Source organism: Vipera berus (genome assembly GCF_964194415.1).
Source record: "Vipera berus genome assembly, chromosome: 3".
Classification (NCBI taxonomy): domain Eukaryota; kingdom Metazoa; phylum Chordata; class Lepidosauria; order Squamata; family Viperidae; genus Vipera; species Vipera berus.
This window is the reverse complement of record NC_138204.1, coordinates 128,596,955-128,622,650: the sequence shown is the minus strand read 5'-3', so window position 1 is coordinate 128,622,650 and position 25,696 is coordinate 128,596,955. Positions and strand designations below refer to the sequence as shown.

The 25,696-nt window shown below is 39.1% G+C and overlaps 1 protein-coding gene across 1 annotated transcript in view; it reads left to right on the top strand.

Annotated features, from left to right (window-relative positions):
• The window catches only part of GABBR2 (gamma-aminobutyric acid type B receptor subunit 2), a gene marked incomplete at its 5' end in the record, with an annotated part of 404,913 nt that extends 380,068 nt beyond the window's left edge, over window positions 1-24,845 (top strand). The window contains 6 exons of the mRNA XM_081324279.1: window positions 13,985-14,095; window positions 16,496-16,720; window positions 17,643-17,825; window positions 22,907-23,036; window positions 23,942-24,059; window positions 24,584-24,845. Of these exons, the coding sequence (XP_081180405.1) occupies window positions 13,985-14,095; window positions 16,496-16,720; window positions 17,643-17,825; window positions 22,907-23,036; window positions 23,942-24,059; window positions 24,584-24,749 (933 nt within the window). The 3' untranslated portion in view covers window positions 24,750-24,845. The remainder of the gene's footprint in view (window positions 1-13,984; window positions 14,096-16,495; window positions 16,721-17,642; window positions 17,826-22,906; window positions 23,037-23,941; window positions 24,060-24,583) is intronic.
• Window positions 24,846-25,696: the final 851 nt, after the last annotated feature.

Below are 25,696 nucleotides of genomic sequence, written 5' to 3'. Positions count from 1 at the left end.
GAGGTTTCTTTCCAATGGTGTGAATTCCAATGGCAGGAGTTAAATTTTGTCCCATTTTTGCAAGCTGAGTAATGGAGACATTTGTGCCTTTACAGAGGCTAGCGAACAGGCTCCCTCATCCATGTGCAGTTGCAGTAAAACAAAATTAATTGGAGTAAAAGTTTTTTTCTCAGCCATTCCCCAGTGGAGCATAAACAGCTCTAGTTATTTATTCCTGATAGTTGCTGGAGTCAAAAAGAAAACCTATGGATTGAAAACATTCACATTAAACATGTCTCCCAGACTAATAATTTCCTTTTATTTTACTGTTCATTAAAAACAACTTCAAATACATCTGTCTTTTTTCTTATTTAAGGGGCCAAAAAGCTGATAATAGTTTAGCAATAGTCTCTTTTATATGTCAGTTATTAGTAGTCAGTCAGTATGAAAGTCTGTCTGATAGAACGGTGCTAAATGAAACCCAGTGTGACATCTGCTGTGTAAAAAAGCTGATCTATGTAAGGAAAATGCTGAATAAAATGTTCACTGATCTAAATGGAACAATGTACAGCAATCTTCTACAAATCTTTTCAAACTTTAATTCTTGACTTACTGAAATCAAGAAAATTTACTTTTAGGTAAATTTGTATAGATTGTGCATTTGCACTATTTTTTGAGATGTTTTTGAACTTTTACTTAAGTTGCAATTTGGACAATATACTTTTTTAAAATCAAAGTCGAAGTGGTGCATTTTTATTTATTTGGGTTTTTTGTATCCCATCATTATTATTGTTTATGAATAACTCAAGGCAGTGAACTTATCTAATACTTCCTCATACTATTTTCCCTACAACAACAGCCTTGTGAGATGAGTTGGGCTGAGAAAGAGTGACTGGCCCAAAGTCATCCAGCTGGTTTTCCATGCGCTAGGTAAGATTAGTCTCCTGGTTCCTAGACTATAAGCACTAGACCAGGGGCAGGCAACCTTGGTTGACCTTGTTATTCCAACAAGCGGGCCTGGACTGATCATAGTTTTTAAATTTGGTTTTTTATTGGTTTAAATTGTTCTTATTTCTTATATTGTTTACTCCTCTTTTAATTTTTGTATTTATATCTTTTCACTTTTTATTGTTGTGAGCCACCCTGAGTCCTCAGGGAGAAGGGCGGCCTATAAATTTAATAAACCTTAAACCTTAACCTTTTATGACTCGTGGACTTCAACTCCCAGAATACCAGAATTCCACGAGCAACCTTGGCTCTTTTAGGATTCGTGGACTTCAACTCCCAGAATTCCTGAGCCAGCATAGCTGGCTCAGGAATTCTGGGAGTTGAAGTCCACGAATCCTAAAAGAGCCAAGGTTGCCTACCCCTGCACTAGACAAAACTGACTCTCAGTGTATCCCCAATTAAAAAGTCATGAAAATATAGTGCTTTAAAAACAGTTCAGAAGCCATTATAACAAACAAAATGAAAGATAATTTGACCATTAGGCAAGTCTGTGCAAATTCTATTCCAAATATCCAGTGTTTGCATAAAGAAGGATATTTTTATAAAGAAGCTCTGTACTTTGTGGCTGTTTCCTTCTTTGGAGAAGAAAAACTGAGACTTGATGGTGAGCATATGTAATATTAATAAACATCTAAGCAGGGGTACCCATCAGAATAGGAATGGATTAGCTGGAATGGGAGACCTTAATTGCTATTTTTAATTGAAAAGACTTAACCAAATTAAGTTTGATTTTTTTAAAAAAAAATATCTTCAAATCCTCTGGGAAAGTTTCAGAGCCCTGGGGGTTGGAAAGAGGAAAACAGAATTAAATTTCAAGAATGTGAATCAGGTAAACTCAGAGCATTAAGGACTAGGTAGCTATTTGTCAGCACCCTTCAAGGAGTTAGAACAAATTACAGATCAATTTGTAAGCACCTAGAGAGAAGCATATCCATTCTTTAATAACCTAGCTAATGTAGTAGATTGAGAGACAAAGTCTGTGTAATGTGTGTTGATTTCATGAGACATTTGATGGAGGCTGGAAGATTAGGCTGGAAGACAGAATCAATGATTGGGGGGTGGGGTTTGCCCAAATTGTTAAAAAGTCAGATCCCGCTTTTTGCTCATCAATGATTCAGTACAAGGTTGGCAAGAGCCTATTTCTAGATATTATGCCGACAGCACTTATTTGCTTGAAATGTCCATTTATACATTGGCAGATAATGCAAATTAATCAGTTGCATTTCCATCATATTGATTTCTTCAGCAACAACCACTGCTGATTCTTCACATGTTGACTTTTTATTGAGGTGTCGTACATTTAGACCAGCCTGATATCTATACATAGTATTAAGAAATTTGTAAGAAAAGGAAAGACAGATTATGATCTATAATTATGATCTTCAAATGACACTCTGTGCACTTGAACAACTGAGGTCAGTGTAAATTGGGGGTAGGGTAGGGTAAAGCTATACTCTCCATGCCTCTTCTCCATGGGCTGAGATCTTTGTCATAGTCGCAGATGTTAGCTTGTCTTTTCTTGTGGGGCTCAACCTGCAGGTCTGTCTGAAAGGAGAATGCACGACACGCAGAGATGAAGCTCTTTCTCCCTGCTCTTACCTACTTGTGGTTCAGGCTTCAGCAACCAAAAAGAAAAAGAAAATAAAAATAAGAATTTGGGTTTGGGTTTGGGACGAGTCAGCAATGTGAGACTTGGCTGATGTCCACCAATGCCATTCATTGACACTAATAAGTGAACAATCCACTACATTGCCTGAGTCTTCGGAGAAGGGCGGGATATAAATGGAATTAAAATAAATAAAAAAATAAATAAATTTCTTCAACTCAGTATAGCAAGATAGCAGACTTAATAGCTGGGTCACCAGGAGAGAGAGGAGTTTGTGTTCTGCCCCGGTGGTTTTCTTATGTTCTGCTTTTTCATCATTTATTTATTTTATTTATTTATTTTTTATTTTTATTCCATTTATATCCCGCCCTTCTCTGAAGACTCAGGGCGGCTTACAAACTTAGCAGTAGCCTTCATTCTATGTATATGCCTGCTTATTAGGGCTTTCACACACACACCCCAAGCGGCATTATTACAAAGTCAGCTTAATTGCCCCCAACAATCTGGGTCCTCATTTTACCTACCTCGGAAGGATGGAAGGCTGAGTCAACCTTGAGCCTGGTGGGATGCGAACCTGCACTAATTGCAGGCAGCTGGTGTTACTTAAGGAAGCATTAGCCCACTGCTCCACCAAGGCTCTGGAGGGAGTTCACAGAAATCATCTCTGGAGGGAGTTCACAGAAATGTCTCTAGGAACAGCATGGATTATGCACCTCTTCTCCCCTGCAAAGGATGCTGCAATGTACCAATCCTTCCATTTACTTGCATCTGCAATGCACAATCATGGGGGTTTTACTAGTTAAACCTATTAAGCATCTAACTTTCCACTCCCATTTTTTAATTTCCCAATAATCACTTAGAATTTTTAGAAAGGTTGAAATAGTTAAGGTCATTCAAAGATGCATTAATTACAGTTTTCTTCATTTTGATTGTATATGTACAGTGTTCAAAATAAATGTTATTTATTTTTTCATTGAACTTTGTGCTATTTCCCAGGCAAGAATGAATCTTACAGAATTCTACAAACTGCTGCTATCTATTTTATTCAATATAAATATAATCACTCAGATGGACTTTTAATGTATTTTCCCCACCCCAACATCCTTCAGTTAAATCAAAATTATGTGGTTAAATTAGGAGGCTGTAACGGCAAGAAATATCAACAACCTAAGATATGCAGATGATACCACTCTAATGGCAGAAAGTGAAAAAGAACTAAAGAGCCTCTTGTTGCGAGGGAAGAAGGAGAGTGCAAAACTTGGGTTGAAACTAAACATTAAGAAAACCAAGATCATGGCATCCGGCCCTCTCAATTCCTGGCAAATAGATGGGGAAGAAATGGAGGTACTGACAGATTTTATTTTCCTGGGCTCCAAGATCACTGCAGATGGGGACTGTAGCCAAGAAATTAAAAGACGCTTGCTCTTCGGGAGGAAAGCCATGGCAAACCTAGACAGCACACTAAAAAGCAGAGACATCACCCTGTCAACAAAAGTGCGTATAGTCAAGGCTATGGTCTTCCCAGTTGCAATGTATGGCTGTGAAAGCTGGACCATAAAAAAGGCTGAGCACCAAAGAATTGAGGCCTTTGAACTCTGGTGCTGGAGAAGACTCCTGCGAGTCCCTTGGACTGCAAGGTGATCAAACCGGTCAGTCCTAGAGGAGATCAACCCTGACTGCTCTTTAGAAGGCCAGATCCTGAAGCTAAAACTCAAATATTTTGGCCACCTAATGAGAAGGAAGGACTCACTGGAGAAGAGCCTAATGCTGGGAAAGATTGAGGGCAATAGAAGAAGGGGATGACAGAGAATGAGGTGGCTGGATTGAGTCACTGAAGCAGTAGGCGTGAGCTTAAATGGACTCCAGAAGATGGTAGAGGACAGGAAGGCCTGGAGGAACGTTGTCCATAGGATCACGATGGGTCGGACACGACTTCGCAACTAACAACAACAAACGGCAATACAGCATCAAATAATCATTTGTCTTAAAACATAGCATGCTTATAAAAATCAGTTTCCCATAGATAAAAATATGGGGGAAAGTGCTAAATGGTGGTCACATTCTATTGAGAAGTTTTCAGGATAGCTATTCCCTCACTTCCCAAAACTCTAAACCCTCCAGAGACCACTATCATGTGGTCTCTTCATGAGGAGCAGCTGTGTGGAGCATTTGTGGGTAATCTAAGTCCTCTCCTTGTTAGTTATCAGAGAGCCAGTCTATTTGCTGTCTCTTCATCCTACGGTAGTCATCTGCTATGCTTTTTGCAGTCTACTATTTCTTCCTCCAGAAGTGCTAAATGATGGGTATATTCTATTGAGAATTCTGTTCTTGGCTCACGATGATAGAGAAAATATCCACTGACATAATAAGAGAATTGTTCCATCTCTAAATATCCCTAAATTGCTACCAAAAGGTAATTTGAACACATAGACAAATGCAAGGAAACATCTTGTTTCAGAAATAGAAAATGTTTGGATATTGTTAATCTAAACAGATTAATTCAGAACATTATTTTTGAAACACTTTCCAAAATAGTTAGTGATGACAATCCACCTGAAAAATGGGGTTACATTGTATTTTTTTTGGACAGATAGCTTCAACAATGCGAGATAAACTAGGTCAGGCAGGCTGAAAATGATATCAGGTTGAGTACTGTGTTATTTTAAAAATAATATTGTTATGGAATTTGTTGTGCAGAGGTCTCCTTGTGCTACCAAAGAGTTGCACAGACAAGGAAGGGCACTGAGAGCAGTAAAAGTCACACACAGAAATACACTGAGTTCTAAAAGCAAAAAGTATTTTACTTTGAGGTGGTGTAAAAACAAAAATGCACAGTCAAAAATAAACAGTCCAAGTCATACACAATAGCAACAGTCCAAGGAGTAATCCAAACTACAAAGTCTTCTTACCGGTCCAGAGGTCAATACACAGTTCAGGTTACAACAGTAGTAAACCAACAGCAGAGCAAAAACAGTAACAGTAGAGATCAGTGAATTCAGAGAGAGAGAGAAGCTACGTTCCTAGCTTCCTCTTATGGCCATGAGAACACTTACACACCCATTGGCCAATTAACAACTTAAAGCCATAGCATTATGGTTAATATATTTTCAACCCAACATTGTAGGCTAGCACCATATGCCTAACATTCTCCCCTTTGGGTAGAATAATATATAACTCTTACAATCTTATGCACATTCTTTCACAATTAGCATTGTGTTTCACAGCACTTTGTACCTTCGTAAAATGGTCTGCAATATTTACATCAGATGGACAATACTCTAACTGTATTAATTTATCTTTGACACATTGTCTGACATTTAAATAACGAAGATCAGTATGTTTAGATCTTGTTCTTACTGCAGCATTATTAGCCATCTTTATCGCAGCTTGATTGTCCTCATACACAATAAATGGATCATTTACATTTAAACCCATATCTAACAATAATTGTTTGTACACTAGCAGTTCTGTACATAACACTGATAGACATGAAAATTCAGCCTCCATTGTAGACAAGCTTATGTGTTTCTGTCTAAGACTTCAACTCCCTGTTCATTGCAGCTTTCCATGATGCCTGTTCCTTTTCAGGATACATCCTGATCTCATCATAGTTAGAAGGCTCTGAACTAACTTGACATATTACACTGGCTTCATAGCGATCAGGTGGATGTCTGATACGCGTTGAACGCCAAGGAATTACAGGGCTTTGAATTTCTGTCTCCTTTCCTTCCTCTGATTCCTCTATTATCTCCCCTATCTCCTCTTCATCTTTTATATTTACAGGAGATGAATTATCATTACTAGTTACGTTATCAGAGGAGTCCTCAAACACTAGAGGATCAGTATTAACAGTTTCTTGCTCTAACCTATCCCAACCAACGTGCTCAAGGAATTTTGCACTAGCACTGTTATATACATTAGTTGTGCCCCGTTCCCAGAAACGATAGGATCTGTGGTTAGCTTCGTAACCTACGAAGTATAATTGCCTAGCCCTATGTTGGCCTTTACTCCTGAGTTGTGCAGGAATGTGGACCCAAGCTGGGGTGCCAAACGTGTGCAGGTAATCAAGGTTTGGTCTTCTACCATGCCATATAGTATATGGTATTTTACCAGTAGAAGTATTAACAACTATATTCAGAACATGGTTTGCACATTTTGCTGCCTCCCCCCACAGTCTATCTGTTAAGCCTGAATCTTGTAACATGGTTCTCATCATGGCTTGTAACGTTTGCCCACGTCTCTCAACAAAAGCATTATGTTGAGGCCTATAAGGGGCTGAACGTTTATGCTCAATGCCAGCTGATTCTAGCATATCAACAAAACGCTTATTTGTAAATTCAGTACCATTATCAGTAATTATGCACTGAACCTTTCTCTTTGTTTTTCTCTCCACGAACTTCAGCCAGTTTGCAAATTGTTGGAAAGTGTCTGCCTTTGACTTAAGCAGATAACAAAATCCATAACGAGAGTAGTGGTCCAATATACTTAAAATATAACATGACCCTCCTAAACTTGGTTTCATGGGTCCAATTAACTCAGCAAACACAACTTCCAAAGGAACAGTTGTTTTGAAGCTGTTTATCCTGTTTGCAGGAGTTGCCTTACTCTTTTCCTGATTACAGGCATTGCAATTTAAATACTTACTACATGGCTTCAGTTTAAGTCCCTCTACTAATTCCACTGTTTTACGTAGTGAGTTAAAGTTTACATGCCCTAACCGCCTATGCAATAAATGTATACACTCATCATGTGGCTTCTTGTTCTCACATATTGAGTTAGCTTTAACTGTACTAACCTGGTTACTTGTGAGAACGAATAAACCATTTTTCAAATTAGCAGTTACACAGGTTCCATTCCTCTCAATAGTGCATTGCTCCCCTCTGAATGTTACCACAAACCCAACTTTAACCAATTCCCTTACAGATAACAAGTTGAATCTTAGTTTAGGTATATATAACATAGGTAACTGTTCATCAATGCATGGACAATAGGAATTACCTTCACCAGAGGCCTTCATCCTCCAACCATTGGCCAGTGAAACATATTGGTTGCTGTTTTTCATATTAACAAACCTCTTTTTCACTTTAGTAATGCATTGTGAAGCCCCACTATCAACAACCCACAATTCATTATTTCTGGATGTTGATTCACCAGAAATAGCCAAACCAATGCCCTTCTTAGCCTTCCCACTGCTATTCACATTCTGTTTTTTACCCTTTCTACAGAATTTGGCTATATGCCCTCTAGCCCCACAAGAATAACATTTCTTGACGTTGTAAGCAGTGGTGAATTGCTGCTTCTCTCGTGGCTGTGTCTCTCTCAGCTGGTCTCTGTCACGCCTCCTTCTGGACTCTTCCAGCAGTCTCCCAGTAATGTTAGTCAATGTCAGTTCCTCTCTGGTCAGGACTTCCAAAGAAGAAACATACCCATCATAACTCTCATCCAAAGATGACAGAATAATGTAGACCTGATGCAACTCTGAAAAAATCAGCTCCTTTTCATGAAGCTCTTGAAAAGTTGCCTTCATGTAATTTAAATGGGTCAGCATATCTCCATTCTTCTGCAGACGAGCCCTAAACAGCTTACGCGTAAGGTGTATATGTGCACCCACACTGTCACGAACATAAAGCCTTCGCAAAACATCCCAACACCTAGCAGCAGACTCCTCACCACGAATATGGACAAGCTGCTGGTCATTCAGTGTTAGTCCAATAATGCAAAGAGCTTTCTCATTGCTTCGTTTAAAGTCGTCTAACTTCTTTGCATCCTCTTCGTCATCTGGATCCCAAGCAGTAGTATCTGGTGGGTTATTTACAACAGCCCATAGTCCTTCCTTGCGCAAAAGCAAGCAGCATTTCGTGGACCAGGAAACATAGTTTGTCCCATCCAACCGGGTTATCCAGGAGCTGCCTGACAACAGTTCTTGTGCCATTTTACACCAAATACAAACTCAGCTAGGAATACTGTGTGTACTTACTCTCAGTACAGGCCTGGGCCCATAACCAGTGTTATGGAATTTGTTGTGCAGAGGTCTCCTTGTGCTACCAAAGAGTTGCACAGACAAGGAAGGGCACTGAGAGCAGTAAAAGTCACACACAGAAATACACTGAGTTCTAAAAGCAAAAAGTATTTTACTTTGAGGTGGTGTAAAAACAAAAATGCACAGTCAAAAATAAACAGTCCAAGTCATACACAATAGCAACAGTCCAAGGAGTAATCCAAACTACAAAGTCTTCTTACCGGTCCAGAGGTCAATACACAGTTCAGGTTACAACAGTAGTAAACCAACAGCAGAGCAAAAACAGTAACAGTAGAGATCAGTGAATTCAGAGAGAGAGAGAAGCTACGTTCCTAGCTTCCTCTTATGGCCATGAGAACACTTACACACCCATTGGCCAATTAACAACTTAAAGCCATAGCATTATGGTTAATATATTTTCAACCCAACATTGTAGGCTAGCACCATATGCCTAACAAATATGTTAAATTTGTTGCAGCATTTGCAAATGTCCACATGTTGTTGAGCCAAAAAGCCACCATCACCACCAAGGTAGAACTATCCCTTGATATAAAAACATTCATTTTTTTCTGTCAAGTATCACACAGGATCACTTCAGATTACTGAATATTACTGGGTGGAATAGAAGCTGATGTGGTTGAATACAAATGTCTCAAAATAATTCTTACAAGTGAGGATTTCAAAGTTCTAAGCAAAGTGGATTTCATCTAGGAATCTGATCACTGGAAAGCATTAAATGACTAAAGGCTGTACTTGAGCGTGATAAATTTTAAAACACAAAGACTGTGGTTTGGCAGCTTAATTTGGAAAAATGTTCTGGAGGAATTCTGTAATGCTGCCCAATGTCTCTGAAATTGACACACAGTTACATGTATGTTCATAGAGACAGAAATTTTAATTACTTTGCTAGAAATGTATTTTTTATAAATACTTCCTCTTAATTTCTTTATAACCACATACACTACACCTGTTCAGTGCATAATATTATTTTACATTATCAGAGATATCAACAAGACCCAGCTATTCCTGTGGACATGTGAGAAATCCCAGGAAACCTTAGATTTCTCAACTTAGGGTTGAACAACTTTCTACTGTCCTTCATCCATGCTTTCAGTAACACTATAGTATTTAAAAATTTAAGAAATTAAAGTTTCTACCTTTAAAGACACAGATATGGGGTCAGTAAAGGGGGTAACTGTACCCTTCCCTTCCCATTCTGGGTTGTTGTTTTTGTTCCTACCATACATAAGTATATCCTATATCAGTACCTTTTCTGCAATTTTTTTTCTTGGCTTTTGCAAAGATTCCATTTTTCTAACTTCATTTCCTTGAAAAAGACCATAATAAAATTGTCAGTGTTTTTTTGATGAGAGGTGGTATTCACCCAATTTTGTTCAGGGTTGTTGTTGCTGCTGTTTTGTGCAGAGTGTTAAAAATCTTTTGGATGTACAATCCCCAAAAATGAAGTCTGAAACAATCATGTTCTTGAGTGTGAATGGACATTCCTGTATTCTGTTAACCTAAAGTAGATGGCACACTGTGCTGTCTTTGTTCATGCTAGCAGTTAATCAGGATCTGATGTAGTGCATGTTTGGATGGGAGACCAATACAAGGTTTGTAAGCTAAAGTGAGAAGCTGAAAAGCATCCTGTAAAAAAAAAGCAATGACAGATCATTTGCAAAACATAACACGGCCAAGAAACCTTGCAGAGTTACTTGATGATGTGCTTCTCTCAGCATATTTGTAGGAAACTGAAGTAGGAATTTTAATAGTCTAATGTAAATCCATTCTCATGCTGTGTGGCTAAAAATAAATCATCTTCAGAGTGCTGGTTACAACCTATCAAGCTCTCCATGGCATAGGGCCTGTTTACTTTAGAGATCACTCATCTTCCATGGCATCAGCTTGACCAGTTTAATACAACAGAGATGATGAATTCCAGGTTCTTTCAACCAAGCAGTGCTACCTTTCTGGAACCCAGAAGCATTTCTTCTCTGTCAAGGCACCTAAAACTCTCTGGAAAGAGGTTCCTTTAAGAGCTGGGTAGCTCCCACACTGATGGCATTCTGGAGGACCTCAAAGACAGACTGTTCTTTCTGTCATCGGGCTAGAAGGAGTTAGATGCTTGTGAGCAAATAATATGTTTGTTTTGTTGACCGCTTCTTCCATCTTGTTGCCATATGCTTTTTGTATACTGCTAGTGCTCAACCTGCAACCGTAATGGAGCCTGCCCATTACAGTTGCATGCAGTTATGGTCATTAAGCAATATCACTTGCTCACCCTGATGCAGTTGGAAACAGAACACAGAATACCTCGGGGGTAGGAGAGGCCCTGGGAGACCTAGTGCAGACCCAGGCCTGCCTGCCCCAGGGCTCCTATGTCCATCTCCCCCTGAGACACCCTGTGTTTTGGTTCCCTCTCCTTGGGATCCCCACAGCTTTTGGGCCTGCTTTCTCTCTCCCCCACTGAGTCCCACAGGCATTTCTCTCCCATTAGGTCTCTGGACGTCTCTTTCTCCCCACTGGGTCCCCACAGGCCTTTCTCCCCCCAACACCGAATCCCCACAAGACTTAAACCTCCTCCCCACCCTCATCACCCATCATGCACTTAACATTTCTCTGGAGCTCATGTTGGGGAAGGGGGCCAGGCCACTCTAACCCTCAGGATCCCTGGGCTGCCATTTCAACATGGTAGGAACACTGAGGGACAGAGCGGCCTACCCTCCTTCCTCAAAGTGAGTTCCGGAGGTCTGGAGATCTTCAAAAGTTAACTGTGTGGTGAGTAACAGGGGAGGAGGCCCCTAGCCCTGCAGGGACCTAGTGTGTGTGGGAAAGCAGATCCAAGGTTTGCAGGGACCCAGTGGGGAAGGATGGTGGGGGAAGATAGGTGGAGGGACTGCAGTTGGTCATAAGGGAAAAGATTGCAAGGGTTCTTCAATGGCCATAACTAGGAAATGGGTCATAAGTATTGGGCGGGGGATCTGTGGTAAATTCAACTGATTGTAAATTCAACCTACAAACTGTATTTGTGGTTTATTTTTATGCTGTGAGCCATCCAGAGTCACTTGGAGTTGGGTAGCATTCATATCGAATAAATAAATAATCATTTGCTTTTATGGTCAGAAATAAAGTTACATTTCAAAAAAGCTACAGCCGAGCTTAACTTATTGAAATAAACTTATACTTAAAAATAAAAAAAAACTCCAGCGTAGCTTAATTCCCATTTATTTAGATTGATCTGCTCTAAGTGTGGCCTTATCTAAATCAGTCCACATCCTTTTAGCTGGACATTAATGGTAACACTAGCACAATGTAGAAAAGTATTGATGGTGTGCAACATGCAAGCGGCTAATGATTTTTAATAAGAAATGTGGTGTTTGTCCATTAAAATTGACCAGATACACATTTAAGAGCAGAGACAAGGATTTGTTTTATTCCAGCTCCCTCTACAGTATAAGTACATACAGTATTGTTGCTTGTAAAATAAAAAATCAAAAGGCAAAAGGCAAAAACAAATGGCAAAAGTAATTGGATGTTATCAAGCTAGTTTATTTTTATATTCAATGCGTATTTCATTAATTTAATATTATAGTAATGTGCAGTATTTTTTTACAGTGCAAAGCACCTGGTCTTGTCTTATTTGATTAAATAACATCTCTACACTTATCAAAACCATGCCCTCTCCATAGTATGAAATCTTTGCATAGGAATATAATAAAATCCCAGAGATATGTGTCTCATTCATATCTTGGAGGTAAATAAAAACATTCACATTCTTGGTCCTCAGCCATCAGCTCCAGGACTCTGCCTCCTAGACTGATTCTCATTTCTAATTTTTTTTTTAAAAAATAGCATTTTAGATGCAGAAGTTCTCGTACTTTCCTTTGTAGGTGATTTTTGCTGGAGGATGCCATACATTTTTGTGGATGAACTGTCTGCTTTTGTAATATTAAAAGAATGAAGCAAACAGGCTGATGGAACTAAAAGTCACATTATAAAGGCATTTCATTGGTTCCTACTCACTCACCCCAACAGTCAGACTACAATCTCTGTCCCCTCCTACCTTCATGAGTATGAAAAAAGAAAATGACTTCCAATAAAAGAGAATATATGTAGCTCAGGGTTAAACCATGGAATCCTTGTGTTTTCTGATCTTAGTTGTTTGCTAGCAGTAGGTTATATGATCAATGCTGATGTGCTGTTCGGTGTTGAGCGGAGGCACTGATGGTGCCATCCATTCAGTGACCATTTGAAGCTACAGTGGCTGTGAATGAAGGGACTTATGACTGGTCCTCAAAGTTCTGGATGTTGTAGTGCACCTGTGGTTACATGATCAAAATTCAGGGACTTGGCAACCGGTTGAACTTACAACCAGTTGCAGTTTCCTGCGGTCAGGTGGTTGCCATTTGTTAGCTTCCCTGCCAGCTTCCCACAAGCAAAGTCAATGGGGAAACTGATAGGTAAGATTGCAAGTTGCTTGGGTAAGTCTTACCCACCTCTGGCTTGTCTTTACTTGCACATACTATGTTCTCACACACCTCATGCCCTCTTTCCCGAGCCTTCTGAACTTGTGCCACATCACAGCACTTCCTCCACCAACTTGTGCGTAGCCTCCCTAGGCCGCCCAGGGCTTTCCCACCCCCCCTGCAGCACCTCCACATCATGTCTGCTCTCTTTACCTCAGACTCCCTCCACTTTCCACTTAATGAACCACCCGTCTGAAGTTAAGACAACAACCAGAACTGCCTGGATTGTGATCGCTGTGCAACGCAACCACATGATGTTGTACTTTACAACTGCAGTGTTTAGTGATGGCAATTCTGGTACCAGTTTCAGTTGTAATTCAAGGACTACTTGTAAATATATTAAATGAAATGTATGACCAGGTTTGTTGCATATACTTTACATACATACAGACATATAAACATGAGAGGAGAAGAGAGACCCTGATTCTGTTCCTTCCTAAGGCACAAGAGGTGTTTGCATGACTCGCTCCTCCTTATTCGAAAATGTGCCAACCCACACTAGACCATAACCTTGAATGAAGAGGCCTTGATCCTGCAATGGATAGATTCAAATTGATAATAATAACAGTATATGCATGCACTTAATAATGATACATGTGCATAGAACAACAACAATGCATTTTATTAGTAGGTCTTATTCCCAGTTAAGTGTGTATAGAATTGCAGTAAAAATGCCCCCAAATGGTGTACATTTTTGAATAATGAGACAATCCTTTCACCTTAATTCCATTTCTTGCAGGATTTTTCTTTTCAGACCAGCCACAGCCTTCTTCTTCCTCACCTATAGATTTAAAGAAATAAATATCAACTACAAACTCTCTTTTGTTCTCTTATATCCCCTTGTAGCCTGACCCTGCAGGCCGAGATATCTCAATTCTTCCCATTTTGGAGCATTGTGAAAACACTCACATGACTATCTGGCTTGGCATCGTTTATGCCTATAAAGGCCTACTCATGGTAAGTTGAATGGTAAGTGCAGCTCAGAGCCTAGGGTGGTGGTGTAACGTTTAGTATTCCTGGCTCAGGAATTCAGGAAACTTTAATTCACAGTTTTGTTTAGCCATGAAACTGACTAGGGTCACTTTATATTAGTCATTGTTGCTCTGCCTAGCTTACCTTCTAGGATGGCTTCTAGATGAAAAGGGTGATAGGAGAAAATCAGGCACCTCCCCTGAAAACCTTGAAGGAATGATAGCTAAGAGAGAAATATGAATCTTGCCTGTCTTGTTTTTGCTGTGCTTTTCTAAACTAAACATCTACATTATATTGGAGGGATTTATTTCATTCAAATATATATATTCTAATTATAAGTAAATAAAATACCTTTACTATTGATATATTAAAATCCTCTTAAAATGAGAGCCAGTTTGGTGTAGAGTTAGGATGCTGGCCAAGAAGCTAGGAAACTGAGTTCTAGTCCCGCCTTAAGCATAAAAGCATGACTGTTTACCTTAGGCCAGTCATTCTCACTCAGCTCAACTCACCTTACAGAGTTGGTGTTGGGGCAAAAAGGAGGAGGAAGGAGTATTATGTTATGTTTGCTATCTTAAATTATTTATAAAAAGAATAAAGGCAGGGTAAAAATCTAAAATCTATGGTCTTCCCAGTTGCAATGTATGGCAGTGAAAGTTGAACCATAAAAAAGGCTGAGCACCAAAGAATTGAGGCCTTTGAACTCTGGTGCTAGAGAAGACTCCTGTGAGTCCCTTGGACTGCAAGGCAATCAAACCGGTCAGTCCTAGAGGAGATCAACCCCGACTGTTCTTTAGAAGGCCAGATCCTGAAGTTGAAACTCAAATACTTTGGCCACCTAATGAGAAGGAAGGACTCACTGGAGAAGAGCCTAATGCTGGGAAAGATTGAGGGCAATAGAAGAAGGGGACGACAGAGAATGAGGTGGCTGGATGGAGTCACTGAAGCAGTAGGCGTGAGCTTAAATGGACTCCAGAAGATGGTAGAGGACAGGAAGGCCTGGAGGAACATCGTCCATAGGGTCGCGATGGGTCGGACACAACTTCGCACCTAACAACAACAACAAAAATCTAATAAATAAATGAAATATAGACAAGCATTTAAGCTTATTATCAAAAGAGAAATCAAAATAACTTATCCTGTGATAATAGTGAGACTAATTTCACAAAGCTTCTGTCCCTCCCAAAGCAAAGATATAATTTTTTATTCTAATTCTAAATATATTTTTTATTCTAATATATTTTTCTTCTGCCTAACAGAGGGAGAATTTAGGGGCAAATTGAAAGGTGGAGAATATGGTCTGGAGACACAAAAGCTGCATATTATAAGCCTGACTACTAAGATTATGATAACTTGAGTCAGCACTTTTACATCTAGAATTCTCACTGTCCAATGTAATCATGAGTTTCTGCCCTTTAAATACAGCTAGTGAAAGTAAATAGCATTGATTATTGTGTGACTATTCAAAGTACCTTCCCTGCACCTTGAAATACATAACCTAATAAAAATATCAGTAATTCTAGCTTAACACAATTGTACCCAATCTATTGGAAATACGTTTAATGGCTGTTTAGCAATAAACCTTGTTTTATAACTTAAAAGTTTCAGTTACAGAAATATAAATAATATTCATCTCCTGCTGTTTGTTAGATTTTTATTCTGCCTTTTCTTCAGGAGCTTTAGGTGTACACATACTCTCTCCTCCATTTTTTTCCTCACCATACAGGATTGTTGAGCTAGAATATTTGTGAACTTTATGGTTGAGGGTAGTCTTCATCCTGGGATTCCCAATTCCTAGTCCAACACTTTTAACAATTCTTTCTAGCTAGTGATCAGATGAGATAAGGGAGCTGCTACTCTATGTTAGCTCCTTTATGTTTCATGTTTAGGCTGTACCTAGTGCCCTCTGGTAAGTTATGTAGTTATAGGAACATGTAAGTAGGCACCATAATGGCAGTAACTCCACTCCCCCCCCCCCGGTCTGAACTTAAATACCATAAAGTGTGATGAATTCAGTGTTAAACTCTTTAAAATCCTACTCATTTTAAAAGAAGAGTTAGTTATCAGGTTCATTGGTGGTAATTAAATATACTTGCATTTGTCAAACTAAAATTTAGCGCAGGACTTACATTGTCCCGTGCAGAAGAATAGAAACAGTAAAACAGCTTCCTTCTGATCCAAATTTAATATTGTGTTTAAAGAGCTGCATTCTGTGTGTAAAATGTGTGCCATCCCTTTCTGTTTTACTTGTTTGTTGCGGGGGGGGGAGGAATCTCCCCCTCCCAATTTCAATATGTGAATGCAATTTTGTTTTCAAAAAATGAAAAAAATGCAACTGCGCGTTGTGTTACAATATGCCTTCCTTTTTTTTTCTCCTGGTTCCAGCTATTTGGGTGTTTTTTGGCATGGGAGACTCGAAATGTGAGCATTCCTGCTCTGAACGACAGTAAATATATTGGCATGAGTGTTTATAATGTGGGCATCATGTGCATCATTGGAGCTGCTGTTTCCTTTCTTACACGAGACCAGCCCAATGTACAGTTCTGCATTGTGGCACTAGTGATTATATTTTGTAGCACCATTACCCTCTGCTTAGTCTTCGTACCTAAGGTAAGCAACCTGATTTACATTGAAGGGTTTTATTTGCATATGATTTTGTACAGCAGTTAGGTGGCTGTCTCCATTATGAAGTTGATTTGGAATGAGGAGGAACAATGCAAAAATGGAACACTTGGCTCAACTTCTTCTGTAAGTTGAGAGCCAATAGAATGTTATGGTTAGAGCAGAGGTCCCCAACCTTTTGGGCACCAGGGACTGGTTACGTGGAGAGAGGTTTTTCCGTGGACCGGAGGGGGTGGGGTTTTATGTGCTGCCTGCATCCTGCGGACTGGTTGCTGGCATGCTGCGGCTCGGTACTGGTCCACAGACCGGGGGTTGGGGACCCCTGGGTTAGAGCATAATAGTGTGTTTCGTGTCACGAGTTGTGTATATTAAAAGGCTAGAAATCATAATCATAACCATGATTGCCCGTATTAGGTTGGAACGTTATTTCACAATTATCTGTAATTCTAGACATAGAAAGGAGAGACCCGTATTACTCTGTGGGTGGCAAAAATTAAGCACCTCTAGTAGCATCTTTTCCAATTAGACAAATTTTACTGAAAGACATAACTTTTTCTGAGCTGCATCTCCCTTCCTCAGATGCATAGAGTACATGCCCAGAATGGATGCACTGAGGTGGTAAGGAATCATGGTAGTACTGAGGCTACTTGCATGGGTTTCTGAGAAGCTCGGTGGTGCAATAAGAAATTTTTGCAAGTTGGGGATGGGATTATATGTAGCTGAATAATTTTAAGACATGTGTATGTGGAAAATGAGGGGATTGCTGCTGAAAACTTCAAACTTGATACTTGAATTATCCGTGTGCTCTATAACCTTTATTTTTATAGTGTTAAGGGGGTGGAGGGGCAAAGATAGCCAATGACTCAATAAATATCCTTGAGGATTATCTCATTGCTGTTAAAACTTTCAGTTAATTACTCTGAGAACAAATCCAGATGCTGCCACTCGGAACAGAGGGCTTCAGTTCACCCAAAATCAGAAGAAAGATGATTCAAAAACATCAACATCTGTCACCAGTGTCAACCAAGCCAGCACATCTCGATTAGAAGGGCTACAGTCAGAGAACCACCAGCTTAGAATGAAAATAACAGAGGTATTACCTGCTCTGATTGTGTCCTGTTGACTTTGCATGTAAGCTCATTTGGTACAGCCAGGAAGCCATTCACATTTGGAGTCAAAACAGATGAAATATAAAGAACCACATTTTAAATTGCCCATGTTTTCCTTTCTATGTAAACCCTCCTTATTGGGCATTGGCCTCATGAATGTAGAGAATTTGTCCATTTTTTTAGAATAGTCATTTCTATTTCCTAATACTGCTGTTGCCCTCATCAAATGTAGAATGTATTTTTAGCTATGAACTGAGAGAACTTTCAGCCAGGATTTTTTAATCATTATTATTAGAACAATCATCCATTATTTTGCTGATACTATTTATTGCTAGTATTACTTGTAATTGATTTTCTGTACTTCAAGAAGTGAGACATTTTAAAAATAAAACCATGTTATTGAGCATTGACTCATTTTTAGTATAATAAAAGCAGATTTCATAACCCACCATGGCCATTTTTTAACATCTTAATCCATATGTACTCCAGTGGTAATATTTTAATTCTTCTTTTTAAAAGGTGTTTAATGTAATGTGCAATGACAAAATCCTGCATACTGCTAAAATGATACATAACCGAAAGGCTATGGCCACGTTTAAATGAAATGATTAGTGGAATTGCTGAAAATTCTGATTTATCATTCATCTTCATTTGGCACTTCTCACCAGCAGCAGAGACTAATCTAGTCAGAAGATAATGAGAAAAATTTCCAGTTATCTGCATCTGTCCAGTACAGTCCAGCAGGGTGGGTGCACTCTGGGCCCCATCAATTAAAGAATGTAATCTTGCAGGACCAAGGAAGCACACCTACTCTGTTGCAGTTCCTGACCTCTAGAATGATTCTACTTCCCCCTGAGATTTCAGGAAATGATTGATTTCCTGGAAAACAGGAAAGAGAAACTTGCTTCAAATCCAGTTTTTAGGACTGAAAGAGTGAAGTAATGGCAGCCCAAACAGATCAACTACCTAAGATAGAGGGCTGCTGTTATATATTTTCCTGCCTTTATGTGCCTGCTATCACAAGACCACTCCCAGGCAATACCAAATTCTGAAGAGTTCCTGTGACAGCAAGGATTTGGATTTAATTCCTAGTCCAGAAAACTGCATGGGTATGTGATTGCAGCAGTAGCATTTCTCAAAGTGAAGTATTGGTGTGAATAGTCTTGTTCAGAGCCTTCAGAGCAAAGTTGGAGGGGTAGGCCCCTGATCTTTTTCATTCCCAGTCTGCTTCTTGAGTGGGCTGCCACCCTACTCTTGCTGGTCCTGAACAGATGCGTTTTGCATTTATGTAATGCAAATAATTGACATACGATAATCACAGTAGTTCTTAAGATACATTCTAAGATAGCAAGACATAATTAACTTCCCCAAGTATCAGATAAAGAGCATAGTGAGAGAATATTGACTTTCCCAATCAATCTACTTTCCTGATGCAGTTTCCAAGCACTTTGTCTATGACCATTATCCATTTTTCAGCCAACTGGTGGTGGGATGGTAGTTGATTTTACAGAAAAGATAAATTTTCATTTATCTCTTAGCCACTTTAACTTGGTACAAAAATACCCATAGAGAGAAAGAGAAAAAAAAGATGATAGATTATGTACCATCAATTTGATGTCTAATGCTAACCAGATAACTCAAAGTACAATACTACTCTTTTTTTCTATAACAAAGTGGGGAAGAGAGGAGGAAATAGAATACAATTCCCTTAAAAATATTAAAAAGGGCTTCCTTAATTTAAATCTGGCAGAAAAAATTTTTCCCAACTATACCACAGTGAGTTTATACACACAGCTCAAAGATTCTTACACTAACCCAGGGGTAGGCAACCTTGGCTCTTTTATGACTTGTGGACTTCAACTCCCAGAATTCCTGAGCCAGGCCAGCCATGCTGGCTCAGGAATTCTGGGAGTTGAAGTCCACGAGTCATAAAAGAGCCAAGGTTGCCTACCCCTGCACTAACCAATCTTCATAATTGAATGAGATTTTACTGATAACTTTCTCCTCTTCTCCAGTTGGTACTGCATCACAGCTGGAACAGTGCCATTTTAAATAACTGGTATACTGTTCCCAAATCTATCCCACCAAACTCAAGTGGAACATAATTTTCCAAAATTTAGCTGGATTGCAATGAAGTTTAATTGCACTTAGTGACTGGACTATTTATTATATGGAGTTTGCTGCTGGCCATCTGCTAGGACTGTGGCTTCATGTAGGAACATTCTTCAGAAAATATGATTACTTGAGTTTGCTTTGGCTTTCATTTTAGATTAAAAAATGTATTTGTTTTAATCTGCCCCACCATTTTACATGTTTTTTACACATGTGCACACACACAGGATATACACCATGTAAAACACACGTACACAGCCAAAATGAGACAGTATGGAAGTCATGTAAAACCTTGTAAATGAGAACATGATATAATATTCATGTCTGTCTAGTATGACAGCTGAAGTAAAGGAAAGCGCTAGACCACATATCCCATTCTAAAGGTAATGTTTTTAAAAGTATATGTAGGAAGCCATGGAGATGGCCTTGGATACCAAATCCAGAAGTCATTAGGTCAACAAGTAGATTTGCAAAATTTTGTTACTAAAGGAATATAGTTCTAAATTTCCCTTGGAGTGTTTCCTACGCCGGTCTATCTTGTAGGGCTGATGGAATGTTTGGTGTGTTTTTGCCATTCTTAAAAATCTACTGTGCATCCTTTATTTATCCCTTAATGGAAATGAGTTTTCAGTTTTATTTTTAGGCCAAGTTAGTAAAATTATGAAGCAAGAACTTCTGCACACTTGATATCAAGAATTGCAAGTAGGAAGGGCTTGTGATTCCCTCCCTGCCAGTCTCACAGCAATGGAGAGGAAAAATTCAAAAGATGTTGCCATTCCCCTAGTTCCCTCAGTGACTTCACTAGGGACAAACTCTGTTAACAAATGTTCTTCTGCTCATGAGAGAAATCACGGTTCATAATCATAAGCCTTTATTGGTGACTGTTCCCAGCCTTTGGAAATGTCTACCAAGAGAAGCTAGAATAGCTTCATCTCTGCATCCTTCCACCAGGCAAATATGTTTAAAAAGAAAAGAAAAAAGAAACACAGTTTAGTATCTGCTAACTTTCTGCTAAAGTGCATTAGGTTTTAATTTGATGGGCTTGTTGTGATTCAGGGTCAGCCTGTGGGTTCGGCAGTTGGGTCGGATGAGTCAGAGGAGGAGGAGGGGGGTGTTGAAGACCTTGCTGAGGGGGTTGAAGATCTTGCTGATGAGAGCCCTCAGCCGGGCCCCTCCCACTTGGTCACCACGGAGACCCAGCTGTGTGAGCCTGACAGCATGGATGAAGATGACCCACAGCTGGCCCTGTTCAAGGACGCCCGACGCAGGAGGCAGTCAATTAGGAGTAAACAGAGGAAGGCAATGGGGCTTCTCGGAAGGAGGCAGAGAGAAGCCACGCCCTGAACTCTATATAAGGGGAATGTGTGGGGAGGGCTGGTTTGCTGAAGGCAACCGCTTGGATAGTTCGTGTTTCTTAAAGCTCCTGTTTCTTGGTTCGTGTCTTGTTTGTTTTTGTAGCTATAAATTTGGCAGGTGTAATTCCAGCCTCTTGCCGTTTGTAAAGGGGTTGTCCCTGCCTTTTCTGCAGGGCCGGTAGCAGGCTGGTACAGAACAGGGCTATTGCCTATTTTTATCATTTTAATTTAGAGAATTTTAATCTTTTTAATTTAAAATCTGTTGATTTACATACGGTTTACTGTGAGCTACCTTGAACATTATTTTTAGTGGAAAGATGGAGAATGATGAAATTCAGCCATGCCAGAAGAGATTTCTTAATATTCAAGTCTTAATTTCGCATGAGAGGTTTAAATGCACTTCAGTTTCTTTTGCATTGCTTAACTTAATATGATGGCTCTTGTTATTTATTAATTCATTTGTAACAGGAAAGCTGAGGAGAAATATTAGAAGCCTAAATGAACATCTCACCTAATTTAAGTTTTACAATCACATTACAAAGTTAATTGAAGCTAGGGCCACTTCACTCTTCCAGTATAAAAACATTAGAAGGCTTAAGGCTAATGAATCAGCTGGATGATTTGAGAAGTTATGAAGATTTATCTGAGAATGTTTTCTAAGAAACAGAACACTAGTGTTTATAGTTATACATTTTACTCTGTATTTTCTGCATTAAACAATCTATAGTACTTGGGGAAACAGATGGAATGTCAAGATGGAGAGATTATAGTGCAAAGTTCTCCTTTTCAAGGACACCTTTTTAAATAGAATGATCTCCTTAACTACCCACTTGATAACCGCCACCATCTAGCTACCAAAAAAGAATGCTTTTCCAGATTTTTCACAATGCCATTTTATAGCTACCAAAACCTTGGGGACGGCTTAGATTTTTTTATGCTGCTGTCTACTTTTAGGAGCATGAGAAGAATTAGAGGAAGGACGTTTCCCAAAGGATGCCTGTAGCAGCTGTCAGAATTCATAGTCCTAAACTAAGCACCCATCTATAACAATTTAACAAGGTCTAGTCTTAACACATTAATATGGAATAACACATGAAAAATGAAATCAAAGCAAGTAGTCCTTCCCTTGACCATTTCACCTTACAATATCATTTCTATTGTGTAATTCTGTTACTCATCAAACTGAAAACTGGTTTGATATGTGTAAAAATCTTAGTACTTATGGTTAGACATATGCATGATCGAATAACAATATATTTATTTATAGGACAAAACCTGTGTGACTTTTTTAAAAGGTTGGATACATTCTAACACCTGCTCAGGAAACCTCTGCAAAGAAACAGCACTGAAATAGGAATACTAGCGATCAAGAAAGATTTTTCTTTTATGATTCATTATCTATGGATGTCTCCACAGATGAATAATAGTACTTTAAGTTCTTTCTTTATATGTGTATCTTTATGCATAGCTAAAATAAATACACTACATAAAGCTGGTATCCGTAAAAAGCCTTTGTCCATAAAAAGTGGGACAAAAAAAGTAGAATGAAGGATAACAAATGTTTTCATATAATTTATAACATTCTTTTCTTTTAACAGTTGGACAAAGCTCTAGAAGAAGTCACAATGCAGCTTCAGGACACACCTGAAAAAACAACGTATATTAAACAGAACCACTATCAGGAGCTCAATGATATTCTCAGTATACGCAATTTTACAGAAAGCAAAGGTATGGAATTTGTAAGGCCCAATAAAGATTTGGTTATATAAAAGGCATTGGTTCCATGTGTCCCCTATGTGGTAAAACAGAACAAGAGCCAGCACTATGCTATGATGGCATTATTTTACACAATGTCAGTGAAATTTTGTAGGCACCTCATTAATACAGCTTTACCCAAACAATCTAGAAAGGCAATACTACAGAGATTTTTTTATGTTGATTTCTTTCTCATTCTTGGAACTTAATCCACACTGATCTGCGTAACTCAGCTCTAGTTATCTATTTTATTAGTCACCATTCTCATACATTGCTCCCTAATCCAGTTCCTGATCTAATATGAGGAAGAGAAAGGAATGAGACCAAACACTTCATTCATCTCCCATATAATACAAAGGAATGAATTTATGAATTAAAATGAGATCTTTAATAAACTTAACTTGAATACTGGGGCAGTGAGGCTCAGTGTTTTTGTCGATGGAGATTCTCAATCATCTGGGTAATGGATGTCCCAAAGATGCTTTTCAAAAGGCAACTGGACTTTCTTGGTTTTTTTTTCCTTGAAAACGTTTCGCTTCTCATCAAGAAGGTTCTTCAGTTCAACTGAGTTTATTTATAATTCTAATTTTAGACTCTGTGTGTGTGTGTGTCTTTTGTAAATGCTAGTTTGGGGGAGAAATTTCTTCTCTTTATCTAATTTGTTTATAATTTGTTTCAATCTGAATAAGAAACAGTATTATTTAATTACCACAAAAATAGTGTTGTCTAGATGGAGTTAGGTTTTAGGTCAAATGAATAATTTTTGAGAAACAATATCATAATTTGTAAAATAATTACATTGTTTTGCAAATAATATATAGAAAAATGCACCACAGTTTTCCTTTAATAAATGTCTGAAAATATTTTTTTTTGTCCAGATGGTGAAAAAACAGTGCTGAAAAATCATCTTGATCAAAATCCACAAGCACAATGGAATACTACAGAGTCGTCCAGAACAAGCAAAGATTTTATAGAAGATATCAACTCCCCAGAACAGTAAGTAAAGTAATTCTTTCTTGCTAGATGTTCACAAGAATTAAAAGTATCTTCATGTTAAATCTGCACATCGATTATACAAAACATGTTCCTTTGCGACAAACTAGTAATTATCTGATAATTTGGGGAAGTCTTAACTTTTGAATATGTCGAAATGGCTCCCTAAAGATCTGAAATGCTTATGCTCATGTAGCAAGTATCTTGCTGTATTAGAACAGCCATGCACCTAGTATTAATCTTGCCCTGGGTAAGTACCTTTTATATTCCATAAATGAATAAAAAAAGAAACACAAAGCAAGGGGGGCTAAAATCCACAGAATAATTTAGTTAAGACAGGAAAGAATAGAACGAAGGAGGATGTTCTGCTCATTGTCCTGGCTGCAGCTGCATCTGCAGAATCGTTTGAGGTTCTAGTATAATTCCCAGTGGATGCATCCCAAAGTCAGGGGCCCTTTGCTAGCAGCCCTCGGCAGTACTGAATACCTGGCTAAATGTCCTTATCTTTCTGTGTTCTTTCTTCACAGCATACAGCGGCGACTCTCCTTACAGCTGCCCATTCTTCATCATGCTTATTTGCCATCCATCGGAGGAGTTGATGCCAGCTGTGCCAGTCCATGTGTCAGCCCCAGTGCCAGCCCACGGCACAGACATGTGCCGCCATCTTTTCGCGTGATGGTCTCTGGCCTGTAGGAGGACATCAGAGCTCCCTGAACTGCTTTTGGTACTCAATGGCTGGACTGAACGTCTTTGTGTCGAACTCTTGCCTTCTACATATCCTTACTCTTACCACAGAGAAACTAGTGCTATAAGGCCATTATCGAGGGAGGGCCAGCTCCGCTGCTGGGAAAAAGCATGTGAAGCGGAGAGATTAGGCAGAGGTTGCTCTGTAGCCTTATACTTGTGGACGTTTTTATTTCTTTGCAAAGACCAAAACCATGTTTCTTCTCAAATTTCTATAGGAGGCAAAGTGGCTAAGAAACCTAAACTTGACCAAAAAAAAATACAACAGACCCCACACAGCATCCCTAAGCTTTATACTACTACTGAAAATGTGAAACATGAGAAGGAGAAGAAGAAAAATCTCATCAAAAGAGTGCTGAAGTAACTAAAATGGATACCACACCAGGGGTTGCATTCAGCTTCTGGAGACCATAGTTAGTTGGGCTGACCTTAATTCCTGGAACTAAATTCAGTGAGACAACGGAGACTTCCAGCGTCACTGAGTCCAGGTCATTCAACTAAAGATACGCTTGCAGAAGAAAATGCTTTGGGGGGAAGCAAATCCAAGGCCAAGGTTTCAAAATGGCTACAGCAGGCATCCCAGGTTTGGAGAGTGCTACTCTTTCTCCTGTTAAGACATTGTGTGTTTGGTTGAATCCTGGGGTGACTTTCTGCAAATAGCAGGAAACTAGATCTGACAATGGTTAAGGCTGAAGATTGCTACTGAAATCTTCATACTACAAGGTGGATTTTTCTCCCTGAGTTTGCTTGATTTAAACCACAGCATAATTAATAGTACAGGTAATTGAGCAGATGAGCAAGAGGAGCAGGGCTCTTAGGCACCACACTTTGCTGCTGCAGTTGAATTCTGCAGAATCAGAGATCATACAGACGCCAACTTTTGCTTCACACCTGCG